Source organism: Temnothorax nylanderi, unplaced genomic scaffold (genome assembly GCF_030848795.1).
Source record: "Temnothorax nylanderi isolate EJ_2023f unplaced genomic scaffold, tnyl_v1.0 TNYL_tig0008_pilon, whole genome shotgun sequence".
NCBI classification, from domain to species: domain Eukaryota; kingdom Metazoa; phylum Arthropoda; class Insecta; order Hymenoptera; family Formicidae; genus Temnothorax; species Temnothorax nylanderi.
Window position 1 is genome coordinate 84,993 of NW_027249070.1, and position 22,026 is coordinate 107,018.

The 22,026-nt window shown below is 45.7% G+C and overlaps 4 protein-coding genes across 8 annotated transcripts in view; 2 read left to right on the top strand and 2 right to left on the bottom strand.

The window, feature by feature from the left end:
• Nucleotides 1-924, top strand: part of LOC139782803 (methanethiol oxidase-like) — a 3,917-nt gene extending 2,993 nt beyond the window's left edge. For both annotated transcript variants that reach the window (XM_071721892.1, XM_071721888.1), the window contains one exon: nt 251-924. In XM_071721892.1, coding sequence (XP_071577993.1) covers nt 251-302 — 52 coding nt within the window. In that variant the 3' untranslated portion in view covers nt 303-924. The remainder of the gene's footprint in view (nt 1-250) is intronic.
• Nonc (serine/threonine-protein kinase Smg1) lies at nt 511-20,161 on the bottom strand. 2 transcript variants are annotated; one of them, XM_071721787.1, is made up of 16 exons: nt 19,430-20,161; nt 18,228-18,515; nt 17,895-18,118; nt 17,539-17,791; nt 17,249-17,378; nt 15,806-17,147; nt 15,558-15,714; nt 14,919-15,435; nt 14,274-14,458; nt 10,205-14,185; nt 9,669-9,942; nt 6,481-6,743; nt 5,780-6,056; nt 3,742-5,653; nt 2,570-3,580; nt 511-2,454 (listed from the first exon to the last, which is right to left on the bottom strand). In XM_071721787.1, exons 2-16 carry the CDS (start codon nt 18,452-18,454, stop codon nt 2,270-2,272), a joined length of 10,938 nt encoding a protein of 3,645 aa, XP_071577888.1. In that variant the 5' UTR covers nt 18,455-18,515; nt 19,430-20,161; the 3' UTR covers nt 511-2,269. The 2 variants fall into 2 exon arrangements, with proteins under 2 accessions (XP_071577888.1, XP_071577882.1); XM_071721781.1 differs by having other exon boundaries at nt 14,274-14,461.
• Nucleotides 6,762-9,361, top strand: LOC139782824 (histamine H2 receptor-like). Of its 3 annotated transcripts, XM_071721916.1 has the most exons (5): nt 6,762-7,162; nt 7,238-7,349; nt 7,763-8,323; nt 8,570-8,732; nt 8,863-9,361. In XM_071721916.1, exons 2-5 carry the CDS (start codon nt 7,321-7,323, stop codon nt 9,271-9,273), a joined length of 1,164 nt encoding a protein of 387 aa, XP_071578017.1. In that variant the 5' UTR covers nt 6,762-7,162; nt 7,238-7,320; the 3' UTR covers nt 9,274-9,361. The 3 variants fall into 3 exon arrangements, with proteins under 3 accessions (XP_071578017.1, XP_071578024.1, XP_071578010.1); XM_071721923.1 differs by having other exon boundaries at nt 6,762-7,432; XM_071721909.1 differs by having other exon boundaries at nt 6,762-7,349.
• A 286-nt stretch (nt 20,162-20,447) lies between the features above and the next one.
• LOC139782877 (ATP synthase subunit d, mitochondrial) lies at nt 20,448-21,833 on the bottom strand. The gene is made up of 3 exons (XM_071721960.1): nt 21,521-21,833; nt 20,918-21,086; nt 20,448-20,833 (listed from the first exon to the last, which is right to left on the bottom strand). The coding sequence occupies exons 1-3, from the start codon at nt 21,634-21,636 to the stop codon at nt 20,609-20,611; spliced, it is 510 nt and encodes a 169-aa protein (XP_071578061.1). The 5' UTR covers nt 21,637-21,833; the 3' UTR covers nt 20,448-20,608.
• Nucleotides 21,834-22,026: the final 193 nt, after the last annotated feature.

Consider the following 22,026-nt stretch of genomic DNA (forward strand, 5'->3'; position numbering starts at 1 on the left):
AAATGAAGAAAGACAAATCAAATGAAATTAATCTCGGAACTCATCCTGTCCAGAGATGAACTCGTAACTTTTTCAGTTGGTTTTTCCCCTTTTATTTCGATTTTAATCACTAATTTTTTCAATTGAATTAAATTGAACACATTTTGATTTTATAAAAAAAAAATCAAATTACCGCCAATTAAATATACAGGCTGTTGTACCGTTATCCCCCACAGCAATTCTATCAATTGCTTTGGCAATCTTTGCGTAGGTATCCTGGTGGAGATTGCACTTCCGATATATGGCTGGCAGAGAGACCCTAATTTTGATGACTGGACTGGACATATAGAGTCATAGATATCTCCACATCTGCGAAAGTAGTAATTCAGAACCTAGCTTATTTTATAGCGCGCCCCGTATTTTTGTACGATTCTTCCAATGAAAATTATCATAAATTCGTTCCTTCAATATAAAATCAGGATAAAAGACACGTCGGTGACAGGTAAATTAGTAAAGAGTACTCACAAGATATTCTCATTTGTTTCCATGGTGCTTATTAATTCCAGCATATTGCATCAAGTAATATAGTAGAGATTTTATGTATATTGTATGAAATTTTTTACGTGACATGATGTTACGTGGTAAGCAATACATTTTTCTTCTTTCCTCAGAGTTTGCACAAATAAAATCCGTCTACGCCAAACTCGTATACAATTGTTCGCTGCGTAAAATTTGTCAAAGTGTTCTGCATTAGAAACAATTCGAAGGTTGTATAGCCACTTATAACAATTTCGTTGAGTTTCCACAAAAGATCGCGTTGGCCGATTTTATTCTTCCGTAACAAAGTTTCATATCATCTACAATACCCGAAATGAGTTACATAAAATTAAATTTGCGCAATTATCATGTATAATTCCAAAATTCGCAATAAACATTTGAAAGAAACGAGTCCTCGTCATTACTTCTGCAATATGTGAAAAAATTACTTATCACGTGACAGCATTATTTAGGTATTAAAAAAAAAAATGATTGGGCGAAATATGCGACGCTAGAGAGTAACGAGGACACGTCAAGTGTCAATGTGTGTTGGCTACGAAGCTAATGAATTTCTTCTTTCGCCCGGATCGTCCGATGCTAACGCCATAAAATTTAAACCAAGTCGACGCGGCAAACTTTCAAAGCCACGCGTATATCCGCTACAGAAATGATTTTGTCCCGTTGATCGGTAATAAGTTGCGCGATCGGTCTGCGAAATTATTAAATTTTTTTAGATACGTACGCACGCACACGCGTCTAAGTGTATGTGTATGTGCCGAGTTTAAACACTTAATTGTTCAATTACATATAACTCAATAAGAACAGACTACTCGTAATCTCTCTGTTAAACTGCATCTTTTCTTTTGGCTTTTTTCATCTCGATTAAAAAGTAATGCTGCAATGATGTGCATCTACATAATCTCGGATCCTGAATTAATTGTCGAGTGTGCTCGCGTGTATACCGTACGTATATCTAGAGTTACAACGTTACATCGGTGCAAACCGATTCAGATGCATTGATTAAAACGTCAGGCTTTCTTTTCCTGACATGACGGCATTACACAATGGCAAGCTCGTGTTAGCCATTATGCGGTAAATGTTGACAGCGCGATCGTTTATCGTAACGATCGTTATCGAGACTTTTATCATCATCATCACCGTCATCATCATTATCATTATCATCATCATCATCATCATCATCGGGCTTCCCGTCAATATCGTCAGCCGAACTTCTCGCGACTACACCGTTAGCGTAAGGATACCCGGGGCCGATTCTACATTTCTCCCAAAAATTCGTGGCTCTCAAGAGAATACTACTTATCTCGCGCTCGCTCGAGCATCGTACATACTCGTGGATTGTCGCTCCCTTTAAAAGAAAAAAAAAAGAAAAAAAAGGAAAAAAAAAGGAAAGGAGAAGGGAGAGAGAGAGAGAAAAAAAGAAGACACTCGTTAGCCCCAAGTGTAACAGATCGCAGGTGCGTCAGCCTCGTTTTTGAGACAACTATAGAATCGGCACTCGGCACAGTGGGTTTTCAATTGTCGCGTCGGAGAGATCGATCCACGATCGAGCTGTAAAACCGACTTGCTTCCCGGATGACGTTTTTGCCGGATGACACTCCACCATCTGGTTTCGAGCGGAGTGTTTTGCCTCCTACGGCGACGTAGGGCGACGCAGGTACGACGGTACGCATTTGAGTACCGCGTGAGACGAGTGTCGAGCCATCAGGGCGCGCGAGCGCCAGCCGTCGTTCGTTCAGACCCACGGTGTCCAGCCCTCGTACAACAAGGCCAGATTATCGTTGCTCTGCGCTTCACGTATCACGTATTCCACTTGTTCGGCCGTGGTGTACTTGCGCGACGGTTGCGGATCGCGGCCCTCCAGCTTCATACGCACGCGGCGCCACACGTTCAGCGCGTAAGCGTTCCGCTCTTGCACGGCTAGGGGAAAAAGAAAGGGGAAAAAAAAGATTAGATAAAAGAGAGAAAATATTAGGGTATTATAAGCGATCTTCAGATCTCGTATCGACCAAAGTAGAGACAGAAGACTACCTACCCTTGCCCGTGGTCGGATCTCTGGTCAACGGTGTCCCCTTTCTCGGACTCAGGCATACACTGTCCTGTCGCACCAGCTTACTCTTACTCTTCCTCCTCCTCCTCCTCCTCCTCCTCCTCTTCTTCCTCTTCTTCGGCAGACTGCCCGCAGGCTTTTCCGTGTCTTTCGCTGAATTCATCTTGCGCTCGCTCGCAAATTCCAGCAATCGATTGTACAAACTGGGCACTTTAATCGCCATCGCTTCCAATTCTTTCTTCATCACCGTGCCGCGAGCCGAGTCAAAATTCTCGGCTGCCAGTTCCTTCACCACCGTCGAAAGGTTCTCCGTGAAGGATCGATAGGCGAACAGAAAGTCCTGCAAGCCGTCAATGTTTTCCTGCTTAGCCATTGTCTTTAACAACGCTCTAACATCCGACATGAGTCGATGATGTTCGGCGAGTACGTTCTGCAGATTCATCACTCGCTCCCTTAAATAGTCCTCGGCGGTGAAGAGAGCCTCTTGTTTCTCCTGCAGCTTCCTCTGGGTGTCGATTATCGCTTCGGACACGATTTTTTCAGCCTGCTTCAACCACGCGGCGTCCACGTTGTTCTCCAGCTGCAGCAACTGTACGAGGCTTTCCTCCGTCATGGTGACGGTGATATTCAGATTGGCCGTCAGGACGCAGCTTTCCTCCCAGTGCTTGATCAGTTTGACCAGATTGGCGTCGTGCGTCACACTCTCCGACGTCCTGGTCCTTAGAGCCTCGTAGTGCAATATGGCATTGCACGTATTGACCACCATCGCGGCTAGATTGTGTTGTCTGGTCAATTTATCGGACGACAACAACACTGCGTTATCGAACGCGGACATGACTTCGCCCAGCGCCGGATTGGCGCCGGCAGCCCACTTGAGACGTTGTACAGCGCTCGAAACAAGATTTTGTTGTTGCTCGCGTGCCTCGCACACTCGCGACTGCAAGTTGGACAAATTCGTTGCCTTTTTTCGTAGCTCCAGCATGAAGGTAGAGCGATCTGAAAGAAACGAGGAAATAATTATTTTCTAAAGGCTAAAAAAAAAAACAGTCAAGATGGATTTGAATTCGTTAATTTTGAGCTCATTAAATCTAGAGACAAATAGGTTCCTGTAAGCCTAAAAATCTGTGTAAGCTACCATGGTCAGTTTAAGGACTCACTTAGACGATTCATGGGATGTATCGGATACATTGGATTCATCGGACTCATATTGGGCCTCATCATTAGGATATCCTCGTGCAACCAATGATAAGCCGTCTGCTGTAGTTGAAGTCTCTGAAGACTGACCCTGGCTACCTCGGCGCTCTGCTGCGCCAATCTAGCAGCCTGTTTCCGTCGCCAGGCGCTCTCCAAAGTGCTACTCAATGCGCCCGCTTGCGTCAAGACCGAGCCCGAGAACGAGCCTCTCTTCATGCAGAGATCTACCATCTTTCGACACAGCTCCTCCAACGAGACCTTGCTCTCCGCTCCGATGTCTCTCTGCTCGATCTCGGTAGTCACGTTCAGGCCCATTCGCTGCAGCAAGAGACACAAGGCGAGCGCCAACGTCTGCGACGTCACCCCGAGCAATTGCCTCGAAACGTAATCGGCCGTGAACACTCGGACGGGTTTATTAAGTCGTTCATCGTCGTACACGTTCGCCAATCCGCCTTTAAACGCAGTAGCAATGTCCCGGCACATGACGAAGAACTCTTGTATGGTGTGCAATCTCTTGATCAGGAATATGTCCTCGAGCACTTGCCGAGCCGCCTTGTTGAAGATGGGCGCCGACATCTCCTTAGCTTCGCGTATCTGATCAATCTTCTTCCAATTCATCGGAATGTCCAAGGAGCTCAGAGTAGTGACCAAGGCGTTACCTTCCATTTGCAATTTCTCAAACAAACCGTTGAAGCCCATCAGCAACATTTGACCCGGCGTCAGAGTTTCCTCCTGATTCAAATCCTGAACCTCCGCCTGTCGCGACAGTAACGCCTCAAATCGTAATCTCATGTTAGCCACTATACTCTGTACCACCGCGTGCGGGCTCTCCATCTCCATCACGGTGAACCGGAGATGCATCTCGAGCTGCGCCAGAATGTCACCGAGCGGTATTCCGGTCAGTATTACGATTTCACCAAGCTCGCTTATCATTCGCATTACGCTCGGCTCCTCCGTCACGATCGTCTTCATCGCCTCCGGCAATATGATGGTTTGGAAATTGTAGTTGAGCTCCTGCAGACCCTTGTAAATACAATCGGCGCTCTTGAGGCACTTGAGGATCAGCGCAATCTTGGGATCGTTGTTCGTCTTGTGGTTCTCCGGTATCAGCGTGACCAACTCGGCGATCAACGACGACATGAGACGCATCTCGTCCAGAAACCAGTCCCCCTCGCGGGACGTGAGATCCACCAAGCAGTCTCCGGCGCACTTGGCAGCGCCCTCCATCATAAGGTAGCGCTTATTCAAGGCACACAGCGCGGTGATATTGACGCACTCGAGCGCTCTCTCCGCGCCCTTCTCTCGTCGCAGAAATCCCGCGATTTGCGTCCTCGACTCGGTGTACGCCTTCTCGATTCTATTACCGGCTTCCGGCAAGCCTTCGGATACCGTTCTCTCGTAAGCTTTCTTGTATCTCTCGCTGTACTCGTTCAAAATCGCTTCCATCTGATACGAGAAGGTTATTATCTGCTGAACCTGCGGATTGCTCGGATTGATTGGATTTAGGCTCGCTTCGAACCGCGCCATTACTTGGTGGCACGCCTCAACGGTGCCCGAGACTAACAACTCGTTCGCCCAAGTGTGATAGAGTACGGCGCGATGTTGCGAAAGGACGCTGAGAGGGTACAGGCTGCAGATGGCGGAATATTGGCTCAATAGCTCTAGACATTTGCTTATGGAAAAGGCCTGGTCGGTCGCCAGCTGCGTCAATTCGTTCTCCGACTGATCGCATTGCACGATCATCTGACTTTGTCCGGCGTTCTGCAGGAATTCCTTCACAAGGTCGAACACTACGTGATCCTGCTGATTGGTCAGGGTTCCCAATTCCGCCAGCCACTGTCCTAGTTGGGGTCCTCGCACCGCAGCCAACGCGATCTAAAGTAACAAAAATCGAGGGATATGAGATAAACGTAAAAAAAAAAAAAAAAAAAAAAAAAAAAAATAGAATCGGAGCTGGAACGTGTTGCCGCGCTTTGCGGTCGCGTGTTTCAGCGGACTCACATTGTGCATATTAATCTGCTTCTCGCACTCCTCTATCTTCTCCTTCAGGCCCGCCTTTGCTTTCTCGTGAGAGTCCCGCGCTCGTTTGAACGAATTGTATCGCTTCACTACCGAATATAACGCGTGATTCCGACCCATCGCCTGTGCCTCCTTGACGAGCGCGAGCTGCTGATGTCGGTCCTGCAGTAAATCCTGACACTGACGCGACGCCTCGGTCGCCTCGATCCAGCTGTTCAAATGATGGCACAGTAGCGGCAAGGTTTTCGCCAATTCGTCTCTGCAATTTCATCCCATGAAACACGACAACGTGTTACAAACGACTATAAATGCAACCTAAGGATATTTAACGAGATTTTCAGATTTAAGCGAGAAACGAGCTAAACATTTACGTAGAGAGACGTAAATTGACTCTTTTTCACTCTTAACAAGACAGTCTCCTCCTAGGTAGGTGATGTTAAAGAAGGAAAGAGAAGAAAGGAGGCGATTAATAATTCTACTACTTATAAAATGAACACGTGTGACGTGTGCACGTGTGTACTTGAAATGGTAGAAATCAACTGTAGAAATATTTTTCTCTCTTAAAGAGAATAGAAGAAAAGATAAGAGATAAGATAAAAGAAGAGAAACGAAATGTCGAGAGTGTCTCGTCGAGTGAGAGAGACTCACAGACTCGTTGTTCTTCCACGTTGTTGTTCTCTTACCGATTAGCTAGCCACTCGGCGCGCATCTCCGCCGTTCTCACTGCGAACATCGCACGCGTGAGCTCCTGCTCCAGTTGTTTCCTTCCGACGCCAGTGCACCTCGCTCTGGCTTGACAAGCGCCATAACTCGCTATGCTGGTGTCCGCGCCCGCCCGCCAATCTACCAAAGGATCGTAGACAAACGCCTCCAGCAAGGTCAGGAGCGTCTCGCGGCCTCTACGCATCACTCTTAGAGTATGCTCGGAAGCGAACCTAAATATACCCTAGACACACAAATAACGATTTCTACCATTATATTATATACCGTTTATATAGTTGGGAGAATATAATAATCATTGGCCACTCATGAATGTGCGTTTCTTTCCCATCTCGGGTTTCCATCGAGACCTTTTTTCCGATTGCGAGCGAATCTCTCTGATAGCGGCTGATAGTTATAGCAGTTCTTTGCCAGGGAAACCAGCAGATGAGTAGATAAGTAAAAGCACTCCCGAACGAACGGGTAGCAGCGTGCCCTATCTACCGAAACGCTTCGTATCGATCTACGTTCTCGTCGAGCGTCGAGCGTCGAACGTCGACAAGTATCATAGCTATTGCGAATGCTCTATTGCATTGTCATCGAAATAAACTTGCTGTCTCAAAAAAGTGACGAAAAAAAAAAGAAAAAAAAATCCGAACGAGCGAGGTAAATTATCTTTCATTTTTACACTTCTCATAATCGCGAAAAAATTAATTAAGTAACATTTCGCCCGTTTCGTAGGTTTACGTAATCGTGATGCATAGTTCGATGTGTATCTTGGCATTTCGTAGAGTACCATCGGAAACCCGTTTCTTTCCGTGTGTATGTGTATGTGCGCGTGTACGTGCGAAAGGTAAGTCGTATTAGCTGATTGATCGTTTTCACGTTTCTCGCATGATTCTCTCGGGTAGAAATTGTTTCGATGATTCGATTCCGGTGGGTTTTGCACGACGGTTTTATTAGGGCACGCAACGACGAGAGACGACTTCGTCGTTGCGAGACACAAATAGCCACGGCTGTATAAAGTGTGCTACGAACACGTATCCTCAGTTTGACTGCTCTGTAAATAGATCCCGTATCCGTATGCGAGGTTCCTTAAGTCCTTAATCATCGCGCGGCATTATTTCTTTGACCATTTTGAGACTAACTTTAATCGCGAGCCGTCAGAAGCTTAAGCCTAAATCGTCTAAATTCAAGCGGGCTGAAAACTTTCCAACATCTACAATTCAAATGTATAAACAAGTACTTGCAAGTTTTCTTTTTCAGAACTATGTATCTGAAAGAAAGCAACGTTACTGAGACGAACGTAAATGCATCGAATGCTCCATCGACCGACTTGCCGAGAAATAGCCACGTGTGTTGGATCTTGATGGACTGCTTCCTGTTCGTTGCGATCGTTTTGGGGAATGTCCTCACGATATTGGCCATAACGTGGGCTCGCAGGCTCCGAAACGTCGTTTCGAATTACTTTATTCTAAACCTAGCAGTGTCGGATCTTATGGTGGGCGTAACGCTTCCGTATCATTTGGCGTTTTACATGGACGACACGTTACACCGCAACCAGTCGGTATGCATCTCGCGCTTCATCATGTTCAGCTTAGCGTGCGGCGAGAGCATATACAATATCCTAATGATCGCCATAGACCGATACGTCGCTATCGTGCACCCATTGGGCTATAATGCATACGCGACCAAGAGGCGCGTGCTGCTGATTATAATCGTCGCTTGGATATGTACCATGGGCGTGTCATCGATTCCGACATATTGGAATAGTTTTGACCCTTCCGACACTGACCAGATGTGCGAATTTGAAACGGTATTCCCGAGGTACTGTTACTGCATCTGCTCGCTACCCCCTCGATGATTCTTCGTTTCTTGGTAATCAATTTCGCGCGCGATAGCCCCGTGACGATCTATTACTTGACGTGCGTCGGTATTTATTATTCGTCGTTATTGCCGTAAACATTAATTATTCCTCGATCAATGGATCGATCGGTTTGTCAGTCGATTTGTTATCTCAATGCAGCTTCCCGCGCGACTGGTAAGATGTCACAAATTATATTATTTTGGTAGATACTACATATTGGCTATACAGATGCCGGCATTTTTCCTCATTTGGATAGCAATGTTTCTGCTCTATTGGAAAATCTGGAGAGAGGCGCATATGCACGCGCGTCGCATGAATCTCGGTATCGTCCCGAATATCGCTGAAAAAAACGACCGTAAAAGCGTACAGGTATATAGGTTTAATTTTAAATCATAGAATGTAGCGGACAATTGAAAGCAGCGACGAAATAAAAGTTTTACAAGCGTAGCCGTAGCGATCAAGGAGTGACGGCAATAACAGATTTTGATTTTTCGATTAGGTGGTGCTGCTGATCCTGGGCTGCTTTTCGATCTGCTGGTTCCCTTATTTCGTCGTGGTTTGCATGCAAACCACCTTTGATCGGAGACCAAACTCGATGACGCTATGGTACAAATCCACGTTCGCATTGGCCGTTGCTAACAGTGCGATGAATCCCTTCATATACGCGTGGAAAAACACCAACTTTCGCAAGGCCTTTCAAAAGATTTTACACTTTAAATCGCCCAATGACAATTTCAACTCGAGCTTCAAAATGTACTTGGAAAAACAACGTCAACTAAAAAGCCAGACGGATGTACAAGACAGTCACCGTACAAATGGAAACAACAATTCGCCCCGATCGCCCCGATATTCACCTAATCCCCAATCTGATCACGCGGAAGAAAATAGAACGGAAAATACAATTTTGTAAATCCCATTTATTTTCAGCTAAAAGCTGTCTAATAGAGAGATAAATTGTAAATTATTTCATTTTCTCGAAATTTATATATTTGTGTATATTTGCCTGTAAGAAATCTTTCTCTTTCTCTCCCTCCCCCACCCTCCCTCCCCCCTCCTCTCCAGGAATTAAAAATCTTGAAAAATAAAAAATTCACAAAACAAAATGTAGTAGGTACGTCTCCATAAAGAATTGCAATCGTAAGACCACTCATCTAGTACAAAATTAAAACGTTTCTAGTGCGATAAAAGTTCCAAAAACAATGCAATTTTTAAGCGTATTAAAATTTTAATTGTAATCAGACTTCTTAAAAGTAAAACTATCCGTTATTTCTCCATCCTATCGAGAAAGATTCGAGGAAGACTTACCTCGACTCCGGTTACTCCTAAAGCCGTTTTGATATTTGGCGTCATGCGGAACGGCACTTTTTCCGGGACGCGCAAAGTTTTTCCTTTCTCGAAACAGACGTTGTAATCGATGTGCACAACTTCGCCGGTGTTGAGGTCGACGAGAACATTGTCCAAGTGCCTGTCGCCTAAACCTATGATGTAGCCAATAATGGACATTACCGCAACGGAATACGAGTAGTTCTTGGTAGCTTGCCACCAGCTGCCGGCATTGATACTGTTGCACCAGATCTCTCTGCAAAGTACATTGGAAAAGGTGAGAGAGAGAGAGAGAGAGAGAGAGAGAGAGAGAGAGAGAGAGAGAGAGAGAGAGAGAGAGAGAGAGAGAGAGAGAGAGAGAGAGAGAGAGAGAGAGAGAGAGAGAGAGAGAGAGAGAGAGAGAGAGAGAGAGAGAGAGAGAGAGAGAGAGGGGGGGGGGATGGATCTCGGAAGATTCATTAGTCCGATTGAAAAGTACGGTAATGACCGTTTTCGATAATAATTATTTGGCAACTAACTTGGCCAGCAGATCCTTCGGAGTCTCCCTCATTAGTTCCTCCAATACTTTTTTCAGCACGTGGATAGGCCATTCCTTTCGGTTCTCCAAGCCGATCCCGCACTCTTTCAGCAAAGGCGTCAGTTTGTTGTAAAACAACTCCGAGGGTCGCATAATCGCCGAATTGCCGCCACCAGCCTTGCTGTTCACGGAGCACTCGCGCTGCTGCCATCGCTTGTAGAGTATAAACAGTGGCGTCACGCCGTCGACCCACTGAATAAGTCCAGATCTAGGACCCAACGGGATCACCGAGTAATGCCGTGCTCTGTAGACCTTGGTATCGCTGTTCTTCGACATCATGGTGTTACATATGCTTAGGAATTGCATTATCCTCTCGTCCAGATGCAAGTCCTCTAGTCCCTTGAATAGGTACGTGTATACGTGACCGTCGGACCCGTGGAACATAAGCTTCTTAGGTTTCGTCTTCGTCGGCAGAATCTGAACGTTATTGTCCACCGACATGATGGTGACGATCCTGTTATCGATGGCAGCGACGCCCGGCATGGCGATGCAGGTATCCTTCAGATTGGCCAAGATAGGACTAATGTCAGTCATTGACAGAGAATAAGCGGCACGTCGGTGCACGCGTTGCGCCAACTTGGTCTCCAAGTGTTTCAAGGCCAAACTGGCCACTTGGGGCTTGGCCGGATTCTTGGGATTGTTTAGTCGATTTATCACCTCCTCGATCGAAGCACCAAACTTCTCCTGAAAGGTCTTCTCGTGCGGCGTCTCGGCTGGTACGGACGTCATAGATAGCAGATTCTCCAGTATAAACGTGATCGGTTTCAAAATGATCCTGTGCTTCTCCGCGATCAACTTATCTTTCTCTTCGGGCGCGAGCCAGACATTGTCCTGTACCCGTTGAATCTCGATCTCCAGCTGCTCGAATCGTTTGGTAATCTCTGTGTGATGTTGGCACAACGTCGCCAACCACAGTTCGTCCCACAGCAACGTGATTCGTCTCAGCTCCTTGACTAGCACCTTCACTTGAACCACCGAATCCTGGATGCGATTCGAGAGACAATCGACCAACTGCGAGAAATAGGAATCCATGAAGCTCTCATGCTCGTCGTTGTACACGATTGCTTCCGCTGCCGTCTCCTCTTCGTCCTCCTCGTCCTCCCCTCCTTCCTCCTCCTCCGCCTCCTCGTCTTCCTCGTCCTCCTCCTCGTCCTCCTCCTCGTCCTCCTCCTCGTCCTCCTCTTCCTCCTCCTCCTCTTCTTCCTTTCCCCGTTCTTCCGCGGCAGCGCTCAAGCCTATAACGTTCTGCGAGTCGTTATCGTTGTCGGGCTTCTCGTAAACGACCTTGTCGTAAATCTTTTTCTGTCCGGATACCGCGCCCACCACGGCTGGGAACGTGATCAAATGCGGCGAATTCTCCGCCACTCGGCACAACAGCTCGGACACCTGGGTCCTCACATATGCCTCGGGATGGCTGAGCCTCGAGAACAACTGCGGTATAATCTCCTTCCATGGCGCGGTCGGGGTCGTCGAGAGGCCGGCTTCGAGCACGTTCTGCAACTCCAGAGCGTGCTTCACCACGAGTCGCAGCAGTCTCAACGTCGCCGTGATGGTGTCGCACTCGTTGCTGTCGCTGTTCGCCAATTGCAAGTATTTGAAGTATGCGTTCGCCGAAAGCTCGTAATACGAGTAGATCCTCTTCTGCGCCTGTCGCCATATGTCGACCAGCATGCCGAGATGTTCGTTGCTGGCGTGGCTCAGGACCGACACGTTCCTCAGCTGATTCTCTATCATGTCGGATGTGTTTATGTCGTTCGTGTCGATATCGCCCTCGTCCTCGGGTATGGTCTTGTTCTGGCTCAGTATAGAGAAAATGGTGTTGAGATCAGCCTCGGCAATGTCCATCGGCAGTAAGGACTGTATGTTTATCCGGTCGGTATCCGTCAATTGGCCAGAGTTTGAGTTGTCCACGATCTTCCGGCCCCACTTGTAGCACCAAGCGGCGAAGCTGGACCAGGCGCGCGGCAGGTCCGGACACTGATTCACGCCAAGCTGCATCAGTTTACCGATTATCATGTCCGACGTAGGAATCAGATCGATCGTCTCGCCAAACAGCTTGTCCATCAGGCCGTCGTTGTGCACAGCCTCGAATCTGAGCAACTCCTCCAGCTGAGGATTCTCGTTCACGTACGTGTCCTGCTGTATCCATTTACTCAGGGTAAGTAAGAGCTTGGTTCCCATCTCGCGTAAATCGGCGGACTGCTCACCGCTGACGATCGCTCGCGAGATTCCCAACGTGGTCGCGCAGCACATCCTCAAAGCCTCTCTCGTGTCCTCCATGTCGTACAGTAACTTGGACAATTCCCTGAACGCGCGCATACTATTCTTGGTCCATTTCACGTCAACAGGCCCGTTCAGCATGTCGCTCGTAATCTCGGGAAAGGTGCGAGCGCTCGGATCTTTGAGTCGGATCAGGTCTTGCTCCGACTTCAAGTACTTGACCATCTCCCGTTTCGCTAAATTAAAGTTGCCTTCCTTCCTGGCTGTTCTGACGACGTGTAACCGTAGACTGTCGACCTCCATGGAGTCGTTGTCGCACGCTTGATCCAGGTACTCGGACCACCACAAGACCTGCGTTAAAATGTTCGAGTTAACATTATTGACTTTATCAACCTTGTACAATTCGAAAACGTTCTTGTCCTTTTTGCCGCGCGCGAAATTCTTCAGCCCCGTCGCGGAATACTGGAGCAGTATTGCGTCACTGAGATACTCCGATGGCACATTTCGCAATCCGTCCTGCATCATCTTGGCCGCGACTTTCTGGCACCTCTCGACAACACTGTCGCACATCGAGTCGTCGAACGATTCGTCGGATTCGTTGAGGTGAATCCTCAGGGCAACGTTCGTCAAACTGTTGCTGCACGCGACCAGCGTTTTCGCGCAACTCCAATTACTTTTCCTTTCCTCGTCCAGGAGGTTCCAATTCGTCAACTCGTTCAAGGAGATCAATTCACCCTCCTCGAACTTTTTCAGACAATCCGCCTGCTGCGGAACGATATTCTCCGCGAGTTGCCTCCTCAGGACGGCGTAATTGTCTTGCGCCAGTATCTCGGTCTCCCGCGATTTCCATTCCACTAATCCGGACCAGTCGCTGACCGCTTTATAACAGTTGGAAAGTCTTTGCATGCAGAAACCCAGAACTTGATTGTCACTCTCGAGTCTCGCGGCGGCTCTGCCACTTTCGTCGTCGTTCGCTTTAACGCGAGCGTGCTCGTCGATGATGAGCCTGTAGGCATCCGCCGCTGACTCGTAACGTCCGGCGGCTTCCTCCATCGTCGCTTTCAGCCACGGGAATTGCCTGTCCTTGCCCTTGGTGTACACGTAGAGCCCCTGCAACGCTTCCGCTTCGCCGAGCGCGACCATCGCCTGTGCCGTCCACAACGTCGCCCTTTCGAACTCGATGCCCTGCGTGTTATCAGCACTGCTCAAGTCCTCTAGTAACCTCTGGCCGTTGCGCAGCGCACTCGTCGCCAGGCCCGAGTGCAACGAGACCACGCACAAGGCCAATCGTATGCGATTCAGCCATTCCTTGCACGTCGACTTGTTCGTATGAAAGAAGGTTCTGACTGGTTTTGACAGCGGCAAGAGTGCCATCGCGCAACCGTCGGCCGCGTTGTGTATCACCCTCTCCAAATGTTCCAGGAATTCGACGAAGAGCCGCACTCGCGTGTGCTCGTGCAAGATGCGATCTAATCCCTGCCTCTCTCTCCTCATCACCTCTGCGTTGGAGCACGAGATCTCGCGAGCCAGAATCTTCAGGGCACTCTCGATCGACGTAAACGTTTCCTGCGGCTTCCCCAAAGAGGTGCGAAGCTTATTGAGGACGCAGTGTTGCGCTGCTTCAAAACCGCTCCAGAAAAACAGGAACGAACAGTTTGCCAGCGCTAAATCGTACATCCTCGCCGTAGTTCCGTTCTCCGGTCTGCAGACACAGAAATAATTTTATCACCGTACATTATTTCGAGAGAAGAAATGATCTCTGATAAACGGTAAAGATAAAGAGCACTTACACGGCTGGCCAGCACAAAGTAAATATCTCCGACAACCCGGATGCGTCAAGATAATGTTCCTGCAGTAGAAATGCCATGTACGTTTTGAAATGTTGCGCCAGCAATTCCCCATTGTTGTTACCTCGCATGTGCAGTCTTTGAGCGAGTATCAACGATTCTGTCGAATAGGTCACGATCTCCCGTGCCTTCTGTGGTACAACATGGTTGACACGACAGTTGAACATGAAATGAGAGAAAGAAAGAAAAAGAAAGAAAGAAAGAAAGAAAGAGAGAGAGAGAGAGAGAGAGAGAGAGAGAAGAGAGAGAGAGAGAGAGAGAGAGAGAGAGAGAGAGAGAGAGAGAGAGAGAGAGAGAGAGAGAGAGAGAGAGAGAGAGAGAGAGAGAGAGAGAGAGAGAGAGAGAGAGAGAGAGAGAGAGAGAGAGAGAGAGAGAGAGAGAGAGAGAGAGAGAGAGAGAGAGAGAGAGAGAGAGAGAGAGAGAGAGAGAGAGAGAGAGAGAGAGAGAGAGAGAGAGAGAGAGAGAGAGAGAGAGAGAGAGAGAGAGAGAGAGAGAGAGAGAGAGAGAGAGAGAAAGAGATCATCATATTATATCCGTACTCGACAAGTTTCGCGTACAATGCTCCAATCAAGAAAAGATGGCACTTACCTTAGTGTCTGAGAATAAATACTGTTTGTTTAATTTTGGTATAACAATGTTAATGGGCATACACATTAGCAGCGCGCCGTACTTTTCGCGGATCGTTCTGTTGCACGAGGTCAAATGCAACGTCGCTAGATCGACGATACTTGAATAGGTCTCTTGCTTCCACACCACATTCTTCGCGGTCATTAACATTTCGAAGAGATTGCACGCCGCGCTCGCGATATCGTCATTGGTCGTGGCGCCGCAGCTAATTAAACTCGCAATGATACTCTGGCACTCTTGAGTTACGCTCAAGATCCCGATGTATTTCTCAGACTGTACGCAAATCTCTTGCAACCAGGTGGACAAAAGGAGCAAGGTGCACGCGGGCGTATTCTTGTTGTATGTCTTTGCTATCAAATTGAGAATTATAGACAAATGACCGCTGGCTGGTACATCCAAGGTCGCGGGAAACATATCCATCGGGCGGCGAGCGGTGGTGCCCGTTATCAAGCTGGATCTTGGAACAAAGTGATTGTACCTGTCAACACAGTGCACACACATGCACAAAAGTTAAACGTTGAAATTTCACGTTTGTTCGTCACGTCGACACGAACGCTCCAACTCGAAAGAGGATTAAGATTTCATTTTGCTGGATCTTACCTGGAACAGTGCGCATAAAGCAAGTACAGAATATTGTATTGCAAAAACGGGCTCGCCGTAGACAGGGCGGTGTCGTATGGCTTTAACTTGACTGCGAGAAGTTCCAAGATGCTGGGCTTCAAAGCCCACATTCCGATAATCGAATTATTAGCGTTTGCTAAAACGATATAAGAGCGTAAGATTAATCGCGCTTGTTTTCAATCGTAAACTGATTACATCGGCAACGTGTGAAGCTTGCTCTCTCTTACCTATGTCCGAAAGCGCACGTAGGATAAACGTAACTACAATCTCAACGTCGCTCTTGGTGTATCTCAAATCGTTCAACGGATTGTCCACAACCAAGACATCCATGTCGGGTAGTATGAGTCTGTAAGCGATCTCCAAATCCGCTAGTATATAGCGATAAGATTCCTGCAATAACGGGATATTCTTCAGGCTTAGCAAGCTGTGATATATCCCCAGGCTCGCATTTTGAATGGGAATAGAATTTCGGAATCTTAATTTTAGCAGCGTCGAATTCTTGCCGAGTAACGTGTGCACCAATTCCAATGGCAAGTTTGCGGATACCTCCTTAATTATTTTCGATATGACGGTCAACATTGAAATAATAGTATCGTCCCAAAAGATGTTGACTCTCTGTAATTGAAGGTCGACAAATTTATAGAGAAGTTCGTGATTCTTTGCGACACGGCTTTGAAGATAACCGAGGAGCAAGAAGGCGCATTCATTCGCGACTACGATCAACTCTTCCTTTTCTTCCGACAAATTTTCACTCAGTTTGACTTTGGGTTCCATCGACCGCAGGACGCTCATTAACAACTGTCCTTTCTCCCTGGACAGAGCATTCCCTTTGTCAGAAGGCACCTTGGAATTCTTCTTATCATTTTTCTTATTTATAACCAACGACTTCGTCATCTTAATGAGATTTTCCTCGGTAACCTCGTCTTTACTGAAATATTTGGAAAGCGTCTCGACATGTTTCTGCGACGAGCTCATGTTTCTTATATGTTGAATCAAGTTTTCCGTGTTATTGGATATTTCGGGCCAAGTGTCAGTCCCTTCTTCCAATTCGATCGCTTTGACAACGGTCTTGAGCATCTTGGACAGACAATTCGTTAGGAATGACCACTGTACGTTGGGAGATGCGAGATCTGGATTTAAATGCTCGGCTATGCTCTTCGTTACCGTGTTAAATACAGATATTAACGACGTGATTCGCAGAATACATTCCCTCGGTGTCGGGGACCCGTCGTCGCCAGGCGAAGTACGACCAGATTCGGGCGAATTCAATTCCTCGTCGTAGCTCTCCATATCCTCCAAGAATTGGCCTAGTAAGGTCAAAGTAAACTGCAGATCCGCTATCCAGAACGAGTGCAACTTTTGCAAACATCGACTTGCGTAAACGACAACTGACTTTTGTTGCGTGGAGTCGATGTGCCAACCCACAAGTATGTCTACGGTATCGCGGAAGTGGTTCGTGAACGTCTCTGGATAGGAATCTATGATGAGTAGTATAGCGTCCACAGTCGCCACCAGTAAATCTGCTCTATCGACATTTTCTAATATTGATTGTAATTGGGACATCATTGGCTATAATGCGAACACGTTATGATTAATATTCATCGTTACGCTGTGTGACAAAAGCAAAAGTTAAAAGTTATTATTTTTCAAAACTAAATGTTATTATTTACCACGGAGAATTCCTTTAATTTAGATATCTTAGAATCCATCTTGAGCGTCTCGATAAGTGACTTCATTAATAGACATTTTACATCATCTTTATGTTCCAATGAGTATTTGCTGAAGATCCAGTCTATATATCTAGAAACGTATACAAGTTTTGTGATTTTTCGTATCGTTAAATCACAAACACGTGCAAGGATACAGAACATATGTATGTGTAAATATAAACGTGTGTGTGTGTGTGTGTGTGGGGGTGTGTGTACTTCACACTACATTCATATCACTTGACTATGCGTACCTTTTAAAATCTTGGTCTACTACATATCCAATTCGACCCAAACATTTTGCAATCTGTTGCTTTGCCTCTTGACCAGGACCAGAGTGCAAAAAATCCAACAGACTTTCACAGATAGTCTCCAAGTTCCGTCGTATGTATCGTTGATTTTCAGGTGCGACGATACCTTCCTGCACTTGCTTGCAAAGCACCATGAGATGATCGTAATCATCTTCGCGGCACAATCGTCGCAGCAACTTGGAAATTCTCGAGTCCTCTGAAACACAAGTGGGTTTTAGATGAAGAGCAAAATTCACATAGAACAGAAAAAAGATACAAACGTATAAACACCACTCGCAATATACTCGCGATATTATTACCATTTATTCTTTTATCGTCATAGTATTTGCCCTGCGCATTCTCATGATTTTTCAACGATTCTTGAAACTTGGGTCTAGATGTAGGGTGATAGCTAGGCTCTGAATTTGGTTCGCGATCATTGGGAGTCTTTTTAAAAGCCCTCCCACGTGTTCCACCCCTGGCACGATCTGCGGAACTGCCACCGCGCGCCATTCGAAATTCATTTCTCGGAACACCGCTGAGCCTGCCGCGCATATATTTTATCGCAAATTATTATTCTCAATTTACCAGAGATATGTATGATAAAGATAGATCAAGAATATAATCGGGACAAAGAAGAAAATGAAAGATACCTTGGCTTAAATCTAGCAAAGCCGTGATCCGATGAGTAGTTGGAGTTTCGATGGCAAATGACCAGGGTGCTGCGTGGTACATTAAGATCATTTACACTGTAACCACTTATCACGCCACTGCCTTCTTTCTCTATTTCCCCTCCTTGGTTTATAGACTCGTCCTGAGTCTCGGCGCACTTGGAACCACGTAGCCTCGTGCTGGTATTAGAGTTCCCACAGCTATTCATTACATTACTCTGCAAGTGGTCTGCATGACCCACACTTAACGAATGTATAACCTGTGGTTATCTAGGGTTAAAATAAAAATTACAGATTAAAAGATCAGTGCGGAAAAACGGAAAAAAATTGTATAATTTTGCTTTTCCGAAGCACAATTCTTTCAGAGAAATGTTCTCGTTACATACATGTACATGTACGATGAGCGTACATTAAAGAGAATATTTTATGTACTTAAGAGAAAATTAATAAAATATATACACACACACACACACACATATGTGTTTCTTTTTGATCAAGAATCTTTTTCCTATGGCATTTATCAGTATCCCATAAGTATCATAAATATATATACACGTATATATATTTATGGCACGTACGAGACAGTTATATATCAAGTAAACTGCAAAGTTAGGTGAGATCCAAGTATTCTCAACCAAGTATACATATAAAGTCTATTATCTGATGGTTAAGTTATCAAAAAGACAATACTGTTGTCCAAATGTTGTATATTTCTTAGGCTAGAATCTAGATGCCATTACACAGCTTTTACCACAAAATCTAACGAGTATTTTTCAAGAGTTAAAACTATATGAGAGAAGATTGTAGCATGGTGAGCAGCATGTTGTCGTGTCATTAATTTCAATTTCTCACGTAGCGCGATTGAGATTACGCGTGCTCGCGGTATATCGTTATCAGCGCCTAACGTTAAATTTTCTAAAAATCGTGACTCCTATGTCGTGAAACATATCCACGTGGGACACATAGGCATCCGTTACAATCCGTTAGCCGCTAGCCCGAGTCGAGCGATGGAGAACTTAAAAGGGCATTGATCGTTGATTGCGTTCTCGATCTCGACTACACGCATGTTGACGCATCTTTCACGCAAGCAGCATCTGTTGCCGATAACGTTACCCTCCTTCTCCTCGCTCCTCTAAAACTCTTGGCAAAACACTAATTTAGGTTTACGAAAAATCACTTCTCACCGATCTCGGGCAAATCTCGTGTAAATGAACGTTCAGCTGTGCAGAATCCGAGGATGGCTAGCAAACTTATCGCTTCGTATCGTCTCGCCAAGATACAAGGGCGAAAATCCGGATTTAGAGGTTATGAGAGGACACATTCAGTGTTCACTGCTTTGGATTTTTGTCCTTCTAGTCTAGTTCTAGATCGTCGGTGTCGCTGTGCACGCCAACCGCCAACGCCATCATGCATGATCATACATGCACGTTGCATACATACATACATACACACACACACACACACACACACGCTTCTTCTAGAGAGTTTTCGTTTCCATTCGACACTCGACAGCTAAAAAAGTCGAAGATTATACTCTTCCAATCACCGCGATTCACCGCGTTTTCTTGTCTCTTATCATCGATGATATCTCGCCCGATATTTCGTTTCTCGTGTCGCAATTTCAATCACAATGAATTGAACGTATTTCAAGCAGTCGCGTGTATTCCACAAACGAGGAAACGAGCAAGCGCAATTGGACGTTAACTCGGAGAATTATGTAGGAATTTTCTCTTTCTTACTAACGTAAAGATTTATTCAGACGGAATCATTTGCTAGGGAATAACACGTGATTCACCCGATGACCAATCGATATATCTCGCATTCTTTCAGAAACAATAATGGCTAATAATAAAACGAGAGCTGAGTGGCTGCAGAGTGCCGCGTGCTGCGCAGACACGTGCCAATGCCAAGCGTCAAGTTCTTAAACGAATTGCGATTGCGATTTGCGAAGGATGCTTTATCCGTATGAAGAAAATTTAAATTCGATAGGTTTACAGATGTATAATTTTCTAAACTTGACACGTAACTATATGGACTATCGACTTAATATGCTAATTTTACTCTAAACTTAAAGACTCCATCCTTCTTTGGCTTTATTATAAATACATCTATTCTTCTCATGCTAATAATTACTAATTGACCTAATTGTAAGATATGCGCAAGCTGTGGTACAAAAGGATATAACATGTATCTCTCTCTATCTCTCTCTCTGGATGGATGGATTTACTTTGAATACATATGACAGAAACAAAGGACAATATCTTTCTCCGATTCGGGGCACGCAGTCCAGACTCCAAACTCCAGAATCGTACGCTAGAAGTAAATTACGACTACGCTTCGTATTCTGAACGCATTACAAAGTATTAATGATGCGAAGGTCGTCCTTTTTCGTTTTCCGGCTGTACTTCGGGGGTGTGCGGCCAAACCGTTGGTTTATCAGGATTTATAGCATGTTCCGGATAACAATCTCGGAAATCTTCCATGGTCATCTCGGAGAATGGCAAGAGACTCTTTACTCTATCGATTTCCTCGGTGGCAGTGGCGATGCGTCGATTCGATTCTTTGATAAAATCCTCAATTTTAATGAGCTACAACATCGCCTTGATTTAGAAACGAGGTTAAACGTAAGGTTAAACGTGACATTTTATAATTATAACGTAACGATGCCATACTATTTCCTTTTCTTGAGCCTCAACTTCAGAGGTGTATTTATCCGCTGGATATGGCACTTTGAAGGATTCATATTCCTTTTGAAACTTGTCGACCAATCCAGGAATCGGGATACTTTTCTTGTAGTACGCCCAATCGAGTTTTGGGGGGGCTTCTGGATTCGCGTTCATTCTATATGATGACAGAGAAATAGAAAAGCTATAATAAAAGCAATAATCCCTATTTGTATTGCGATACTAACCCTAACGTATATCGTAAATCGTGACACAGGCCGTAACGTAATACACGTTATTTTTACATTCTACTAAAGACGTTACTTACAATTAGGCGCGGACGAAATAATTCCACGAATATTTGATAAAAGAGAAAAGATAACAGAATGAGGTTTATGCAAGACAACCTACGACAGAGCTTATGCATAGCAAGTTTCTGCTATCATTCTCGGCAAATTAAAGCGGATCTTTCATCCGAACGAACTCGTTTTCTTCCGCAGCATCTATTTAATAGCAGAAATATCTAATTTTTTTTATCAAAAGAAAACGAAGAACCGTATATTATATAATGGCCTGAGTGCGAATGTCAAAAGAGAGACGATATTCACTGACCGTCGCAGGTGCTGATCAGATTTAGCTTTGAAAGCGGTGAATGCAGCTCTTTCCGTCTCTGGAATTTTTTCGGCGAGCGCCGACCAATTAATCGCCTTGATCGCCCTACGTGACATTCTCTCCGTGCGTTTACGACTCGCGTTAACCAGTCAACCCAACGACCCAACAGTCTACACTTGCCACTGTCCGCACTGTCGATCGTACAGAGAGTCAGAGACCAGTACACAGACCGTACTCTCTCGTGGCTCTCGTGACTCGCAGTGACTCGTGAGAACTGAGAACAGTGAGAACTGTGAGAAATAAATGCGCGCAGGCAGCAGGGAATGCAGGCCATGCAGGGATACCAAAATGGCAAAATAAAAATATATCGATCGCACGTAATCGCAACAACGATCTATTTGCAAGTCAATTGAAACAATAGTTGTTTGCGAATAGAATGGAATAGTAAATATATACATATACGCTATATATGTACTGCGTATATGTATGTGAATCTTGAGCGTGAG

Excerpts from the sequence above, each read along its gene's own strand:
- Nonc (XM_071721781.1), bottom strand. The coding sequence starts at position 18,454 with ATGAATAGCTGTGGGAACTCTAATACCAGCACGAGGCTACGTGGTTCC. Across the intron at positions 14,462-14,918 it reads ATTTATTCTCAGACACTAAG|AAGGCACGGGAGATCGTGAC; the intron begins GTAAGTGCCATC and ends GTTGTACCACAG. Across the intron at positions 9,943-10,204 it reads CCGAAGGATCTGCTGGCCAA|AGAGATCTGGTGCAACAGTA; the intron begins GTTAGTTGCCAA and ends TGTACTTTGCAG.
- LOC139782877 (XM_071721960.1), bottom strand. The coding sequence starts at position 21,636 with ATGTCACGTAGGGCGATCAAGGCGATTAATTGGTCGGCGCTCGCCGAA. Across the intron at positions 21,087-21,520 it reads TCTGATCAGCACCTGCGACG|AATGAACGCGAATCCAGAAG; the intron begins GTCAGTGAATAT and ends GTCATCATATAG. Across the intron at positions 20,834-20,917 it reads AGGCTCAAGAAAAGGAAATA|CTCATTAAAATTGAGGATTT; the intron begins GTATGGCATCGT and ends GCGATGTTGTAG.
- LOC139782824 (XM_071721909.1), top strand. The coding sequence starts at position 7,321 with ATGTGTATGTGCGCGTGTACGTGCGAAAG. Across the intron at positions 7,350-7,762 it reads TGCGCGTGTACGTGCGAAAG|AACTATGTATCTGAAAGAAA; the intron begins GTAAGTCGTATT and ends TTTCTTTTTCAG. Across the intron at positions 8,324-8,569 it reads TTTGAAACGGTATTCCCGAG|ATACTACATATTGGCTATAC; the intron begins GTACTGTTACTG and ends TTATTTTGGTAG.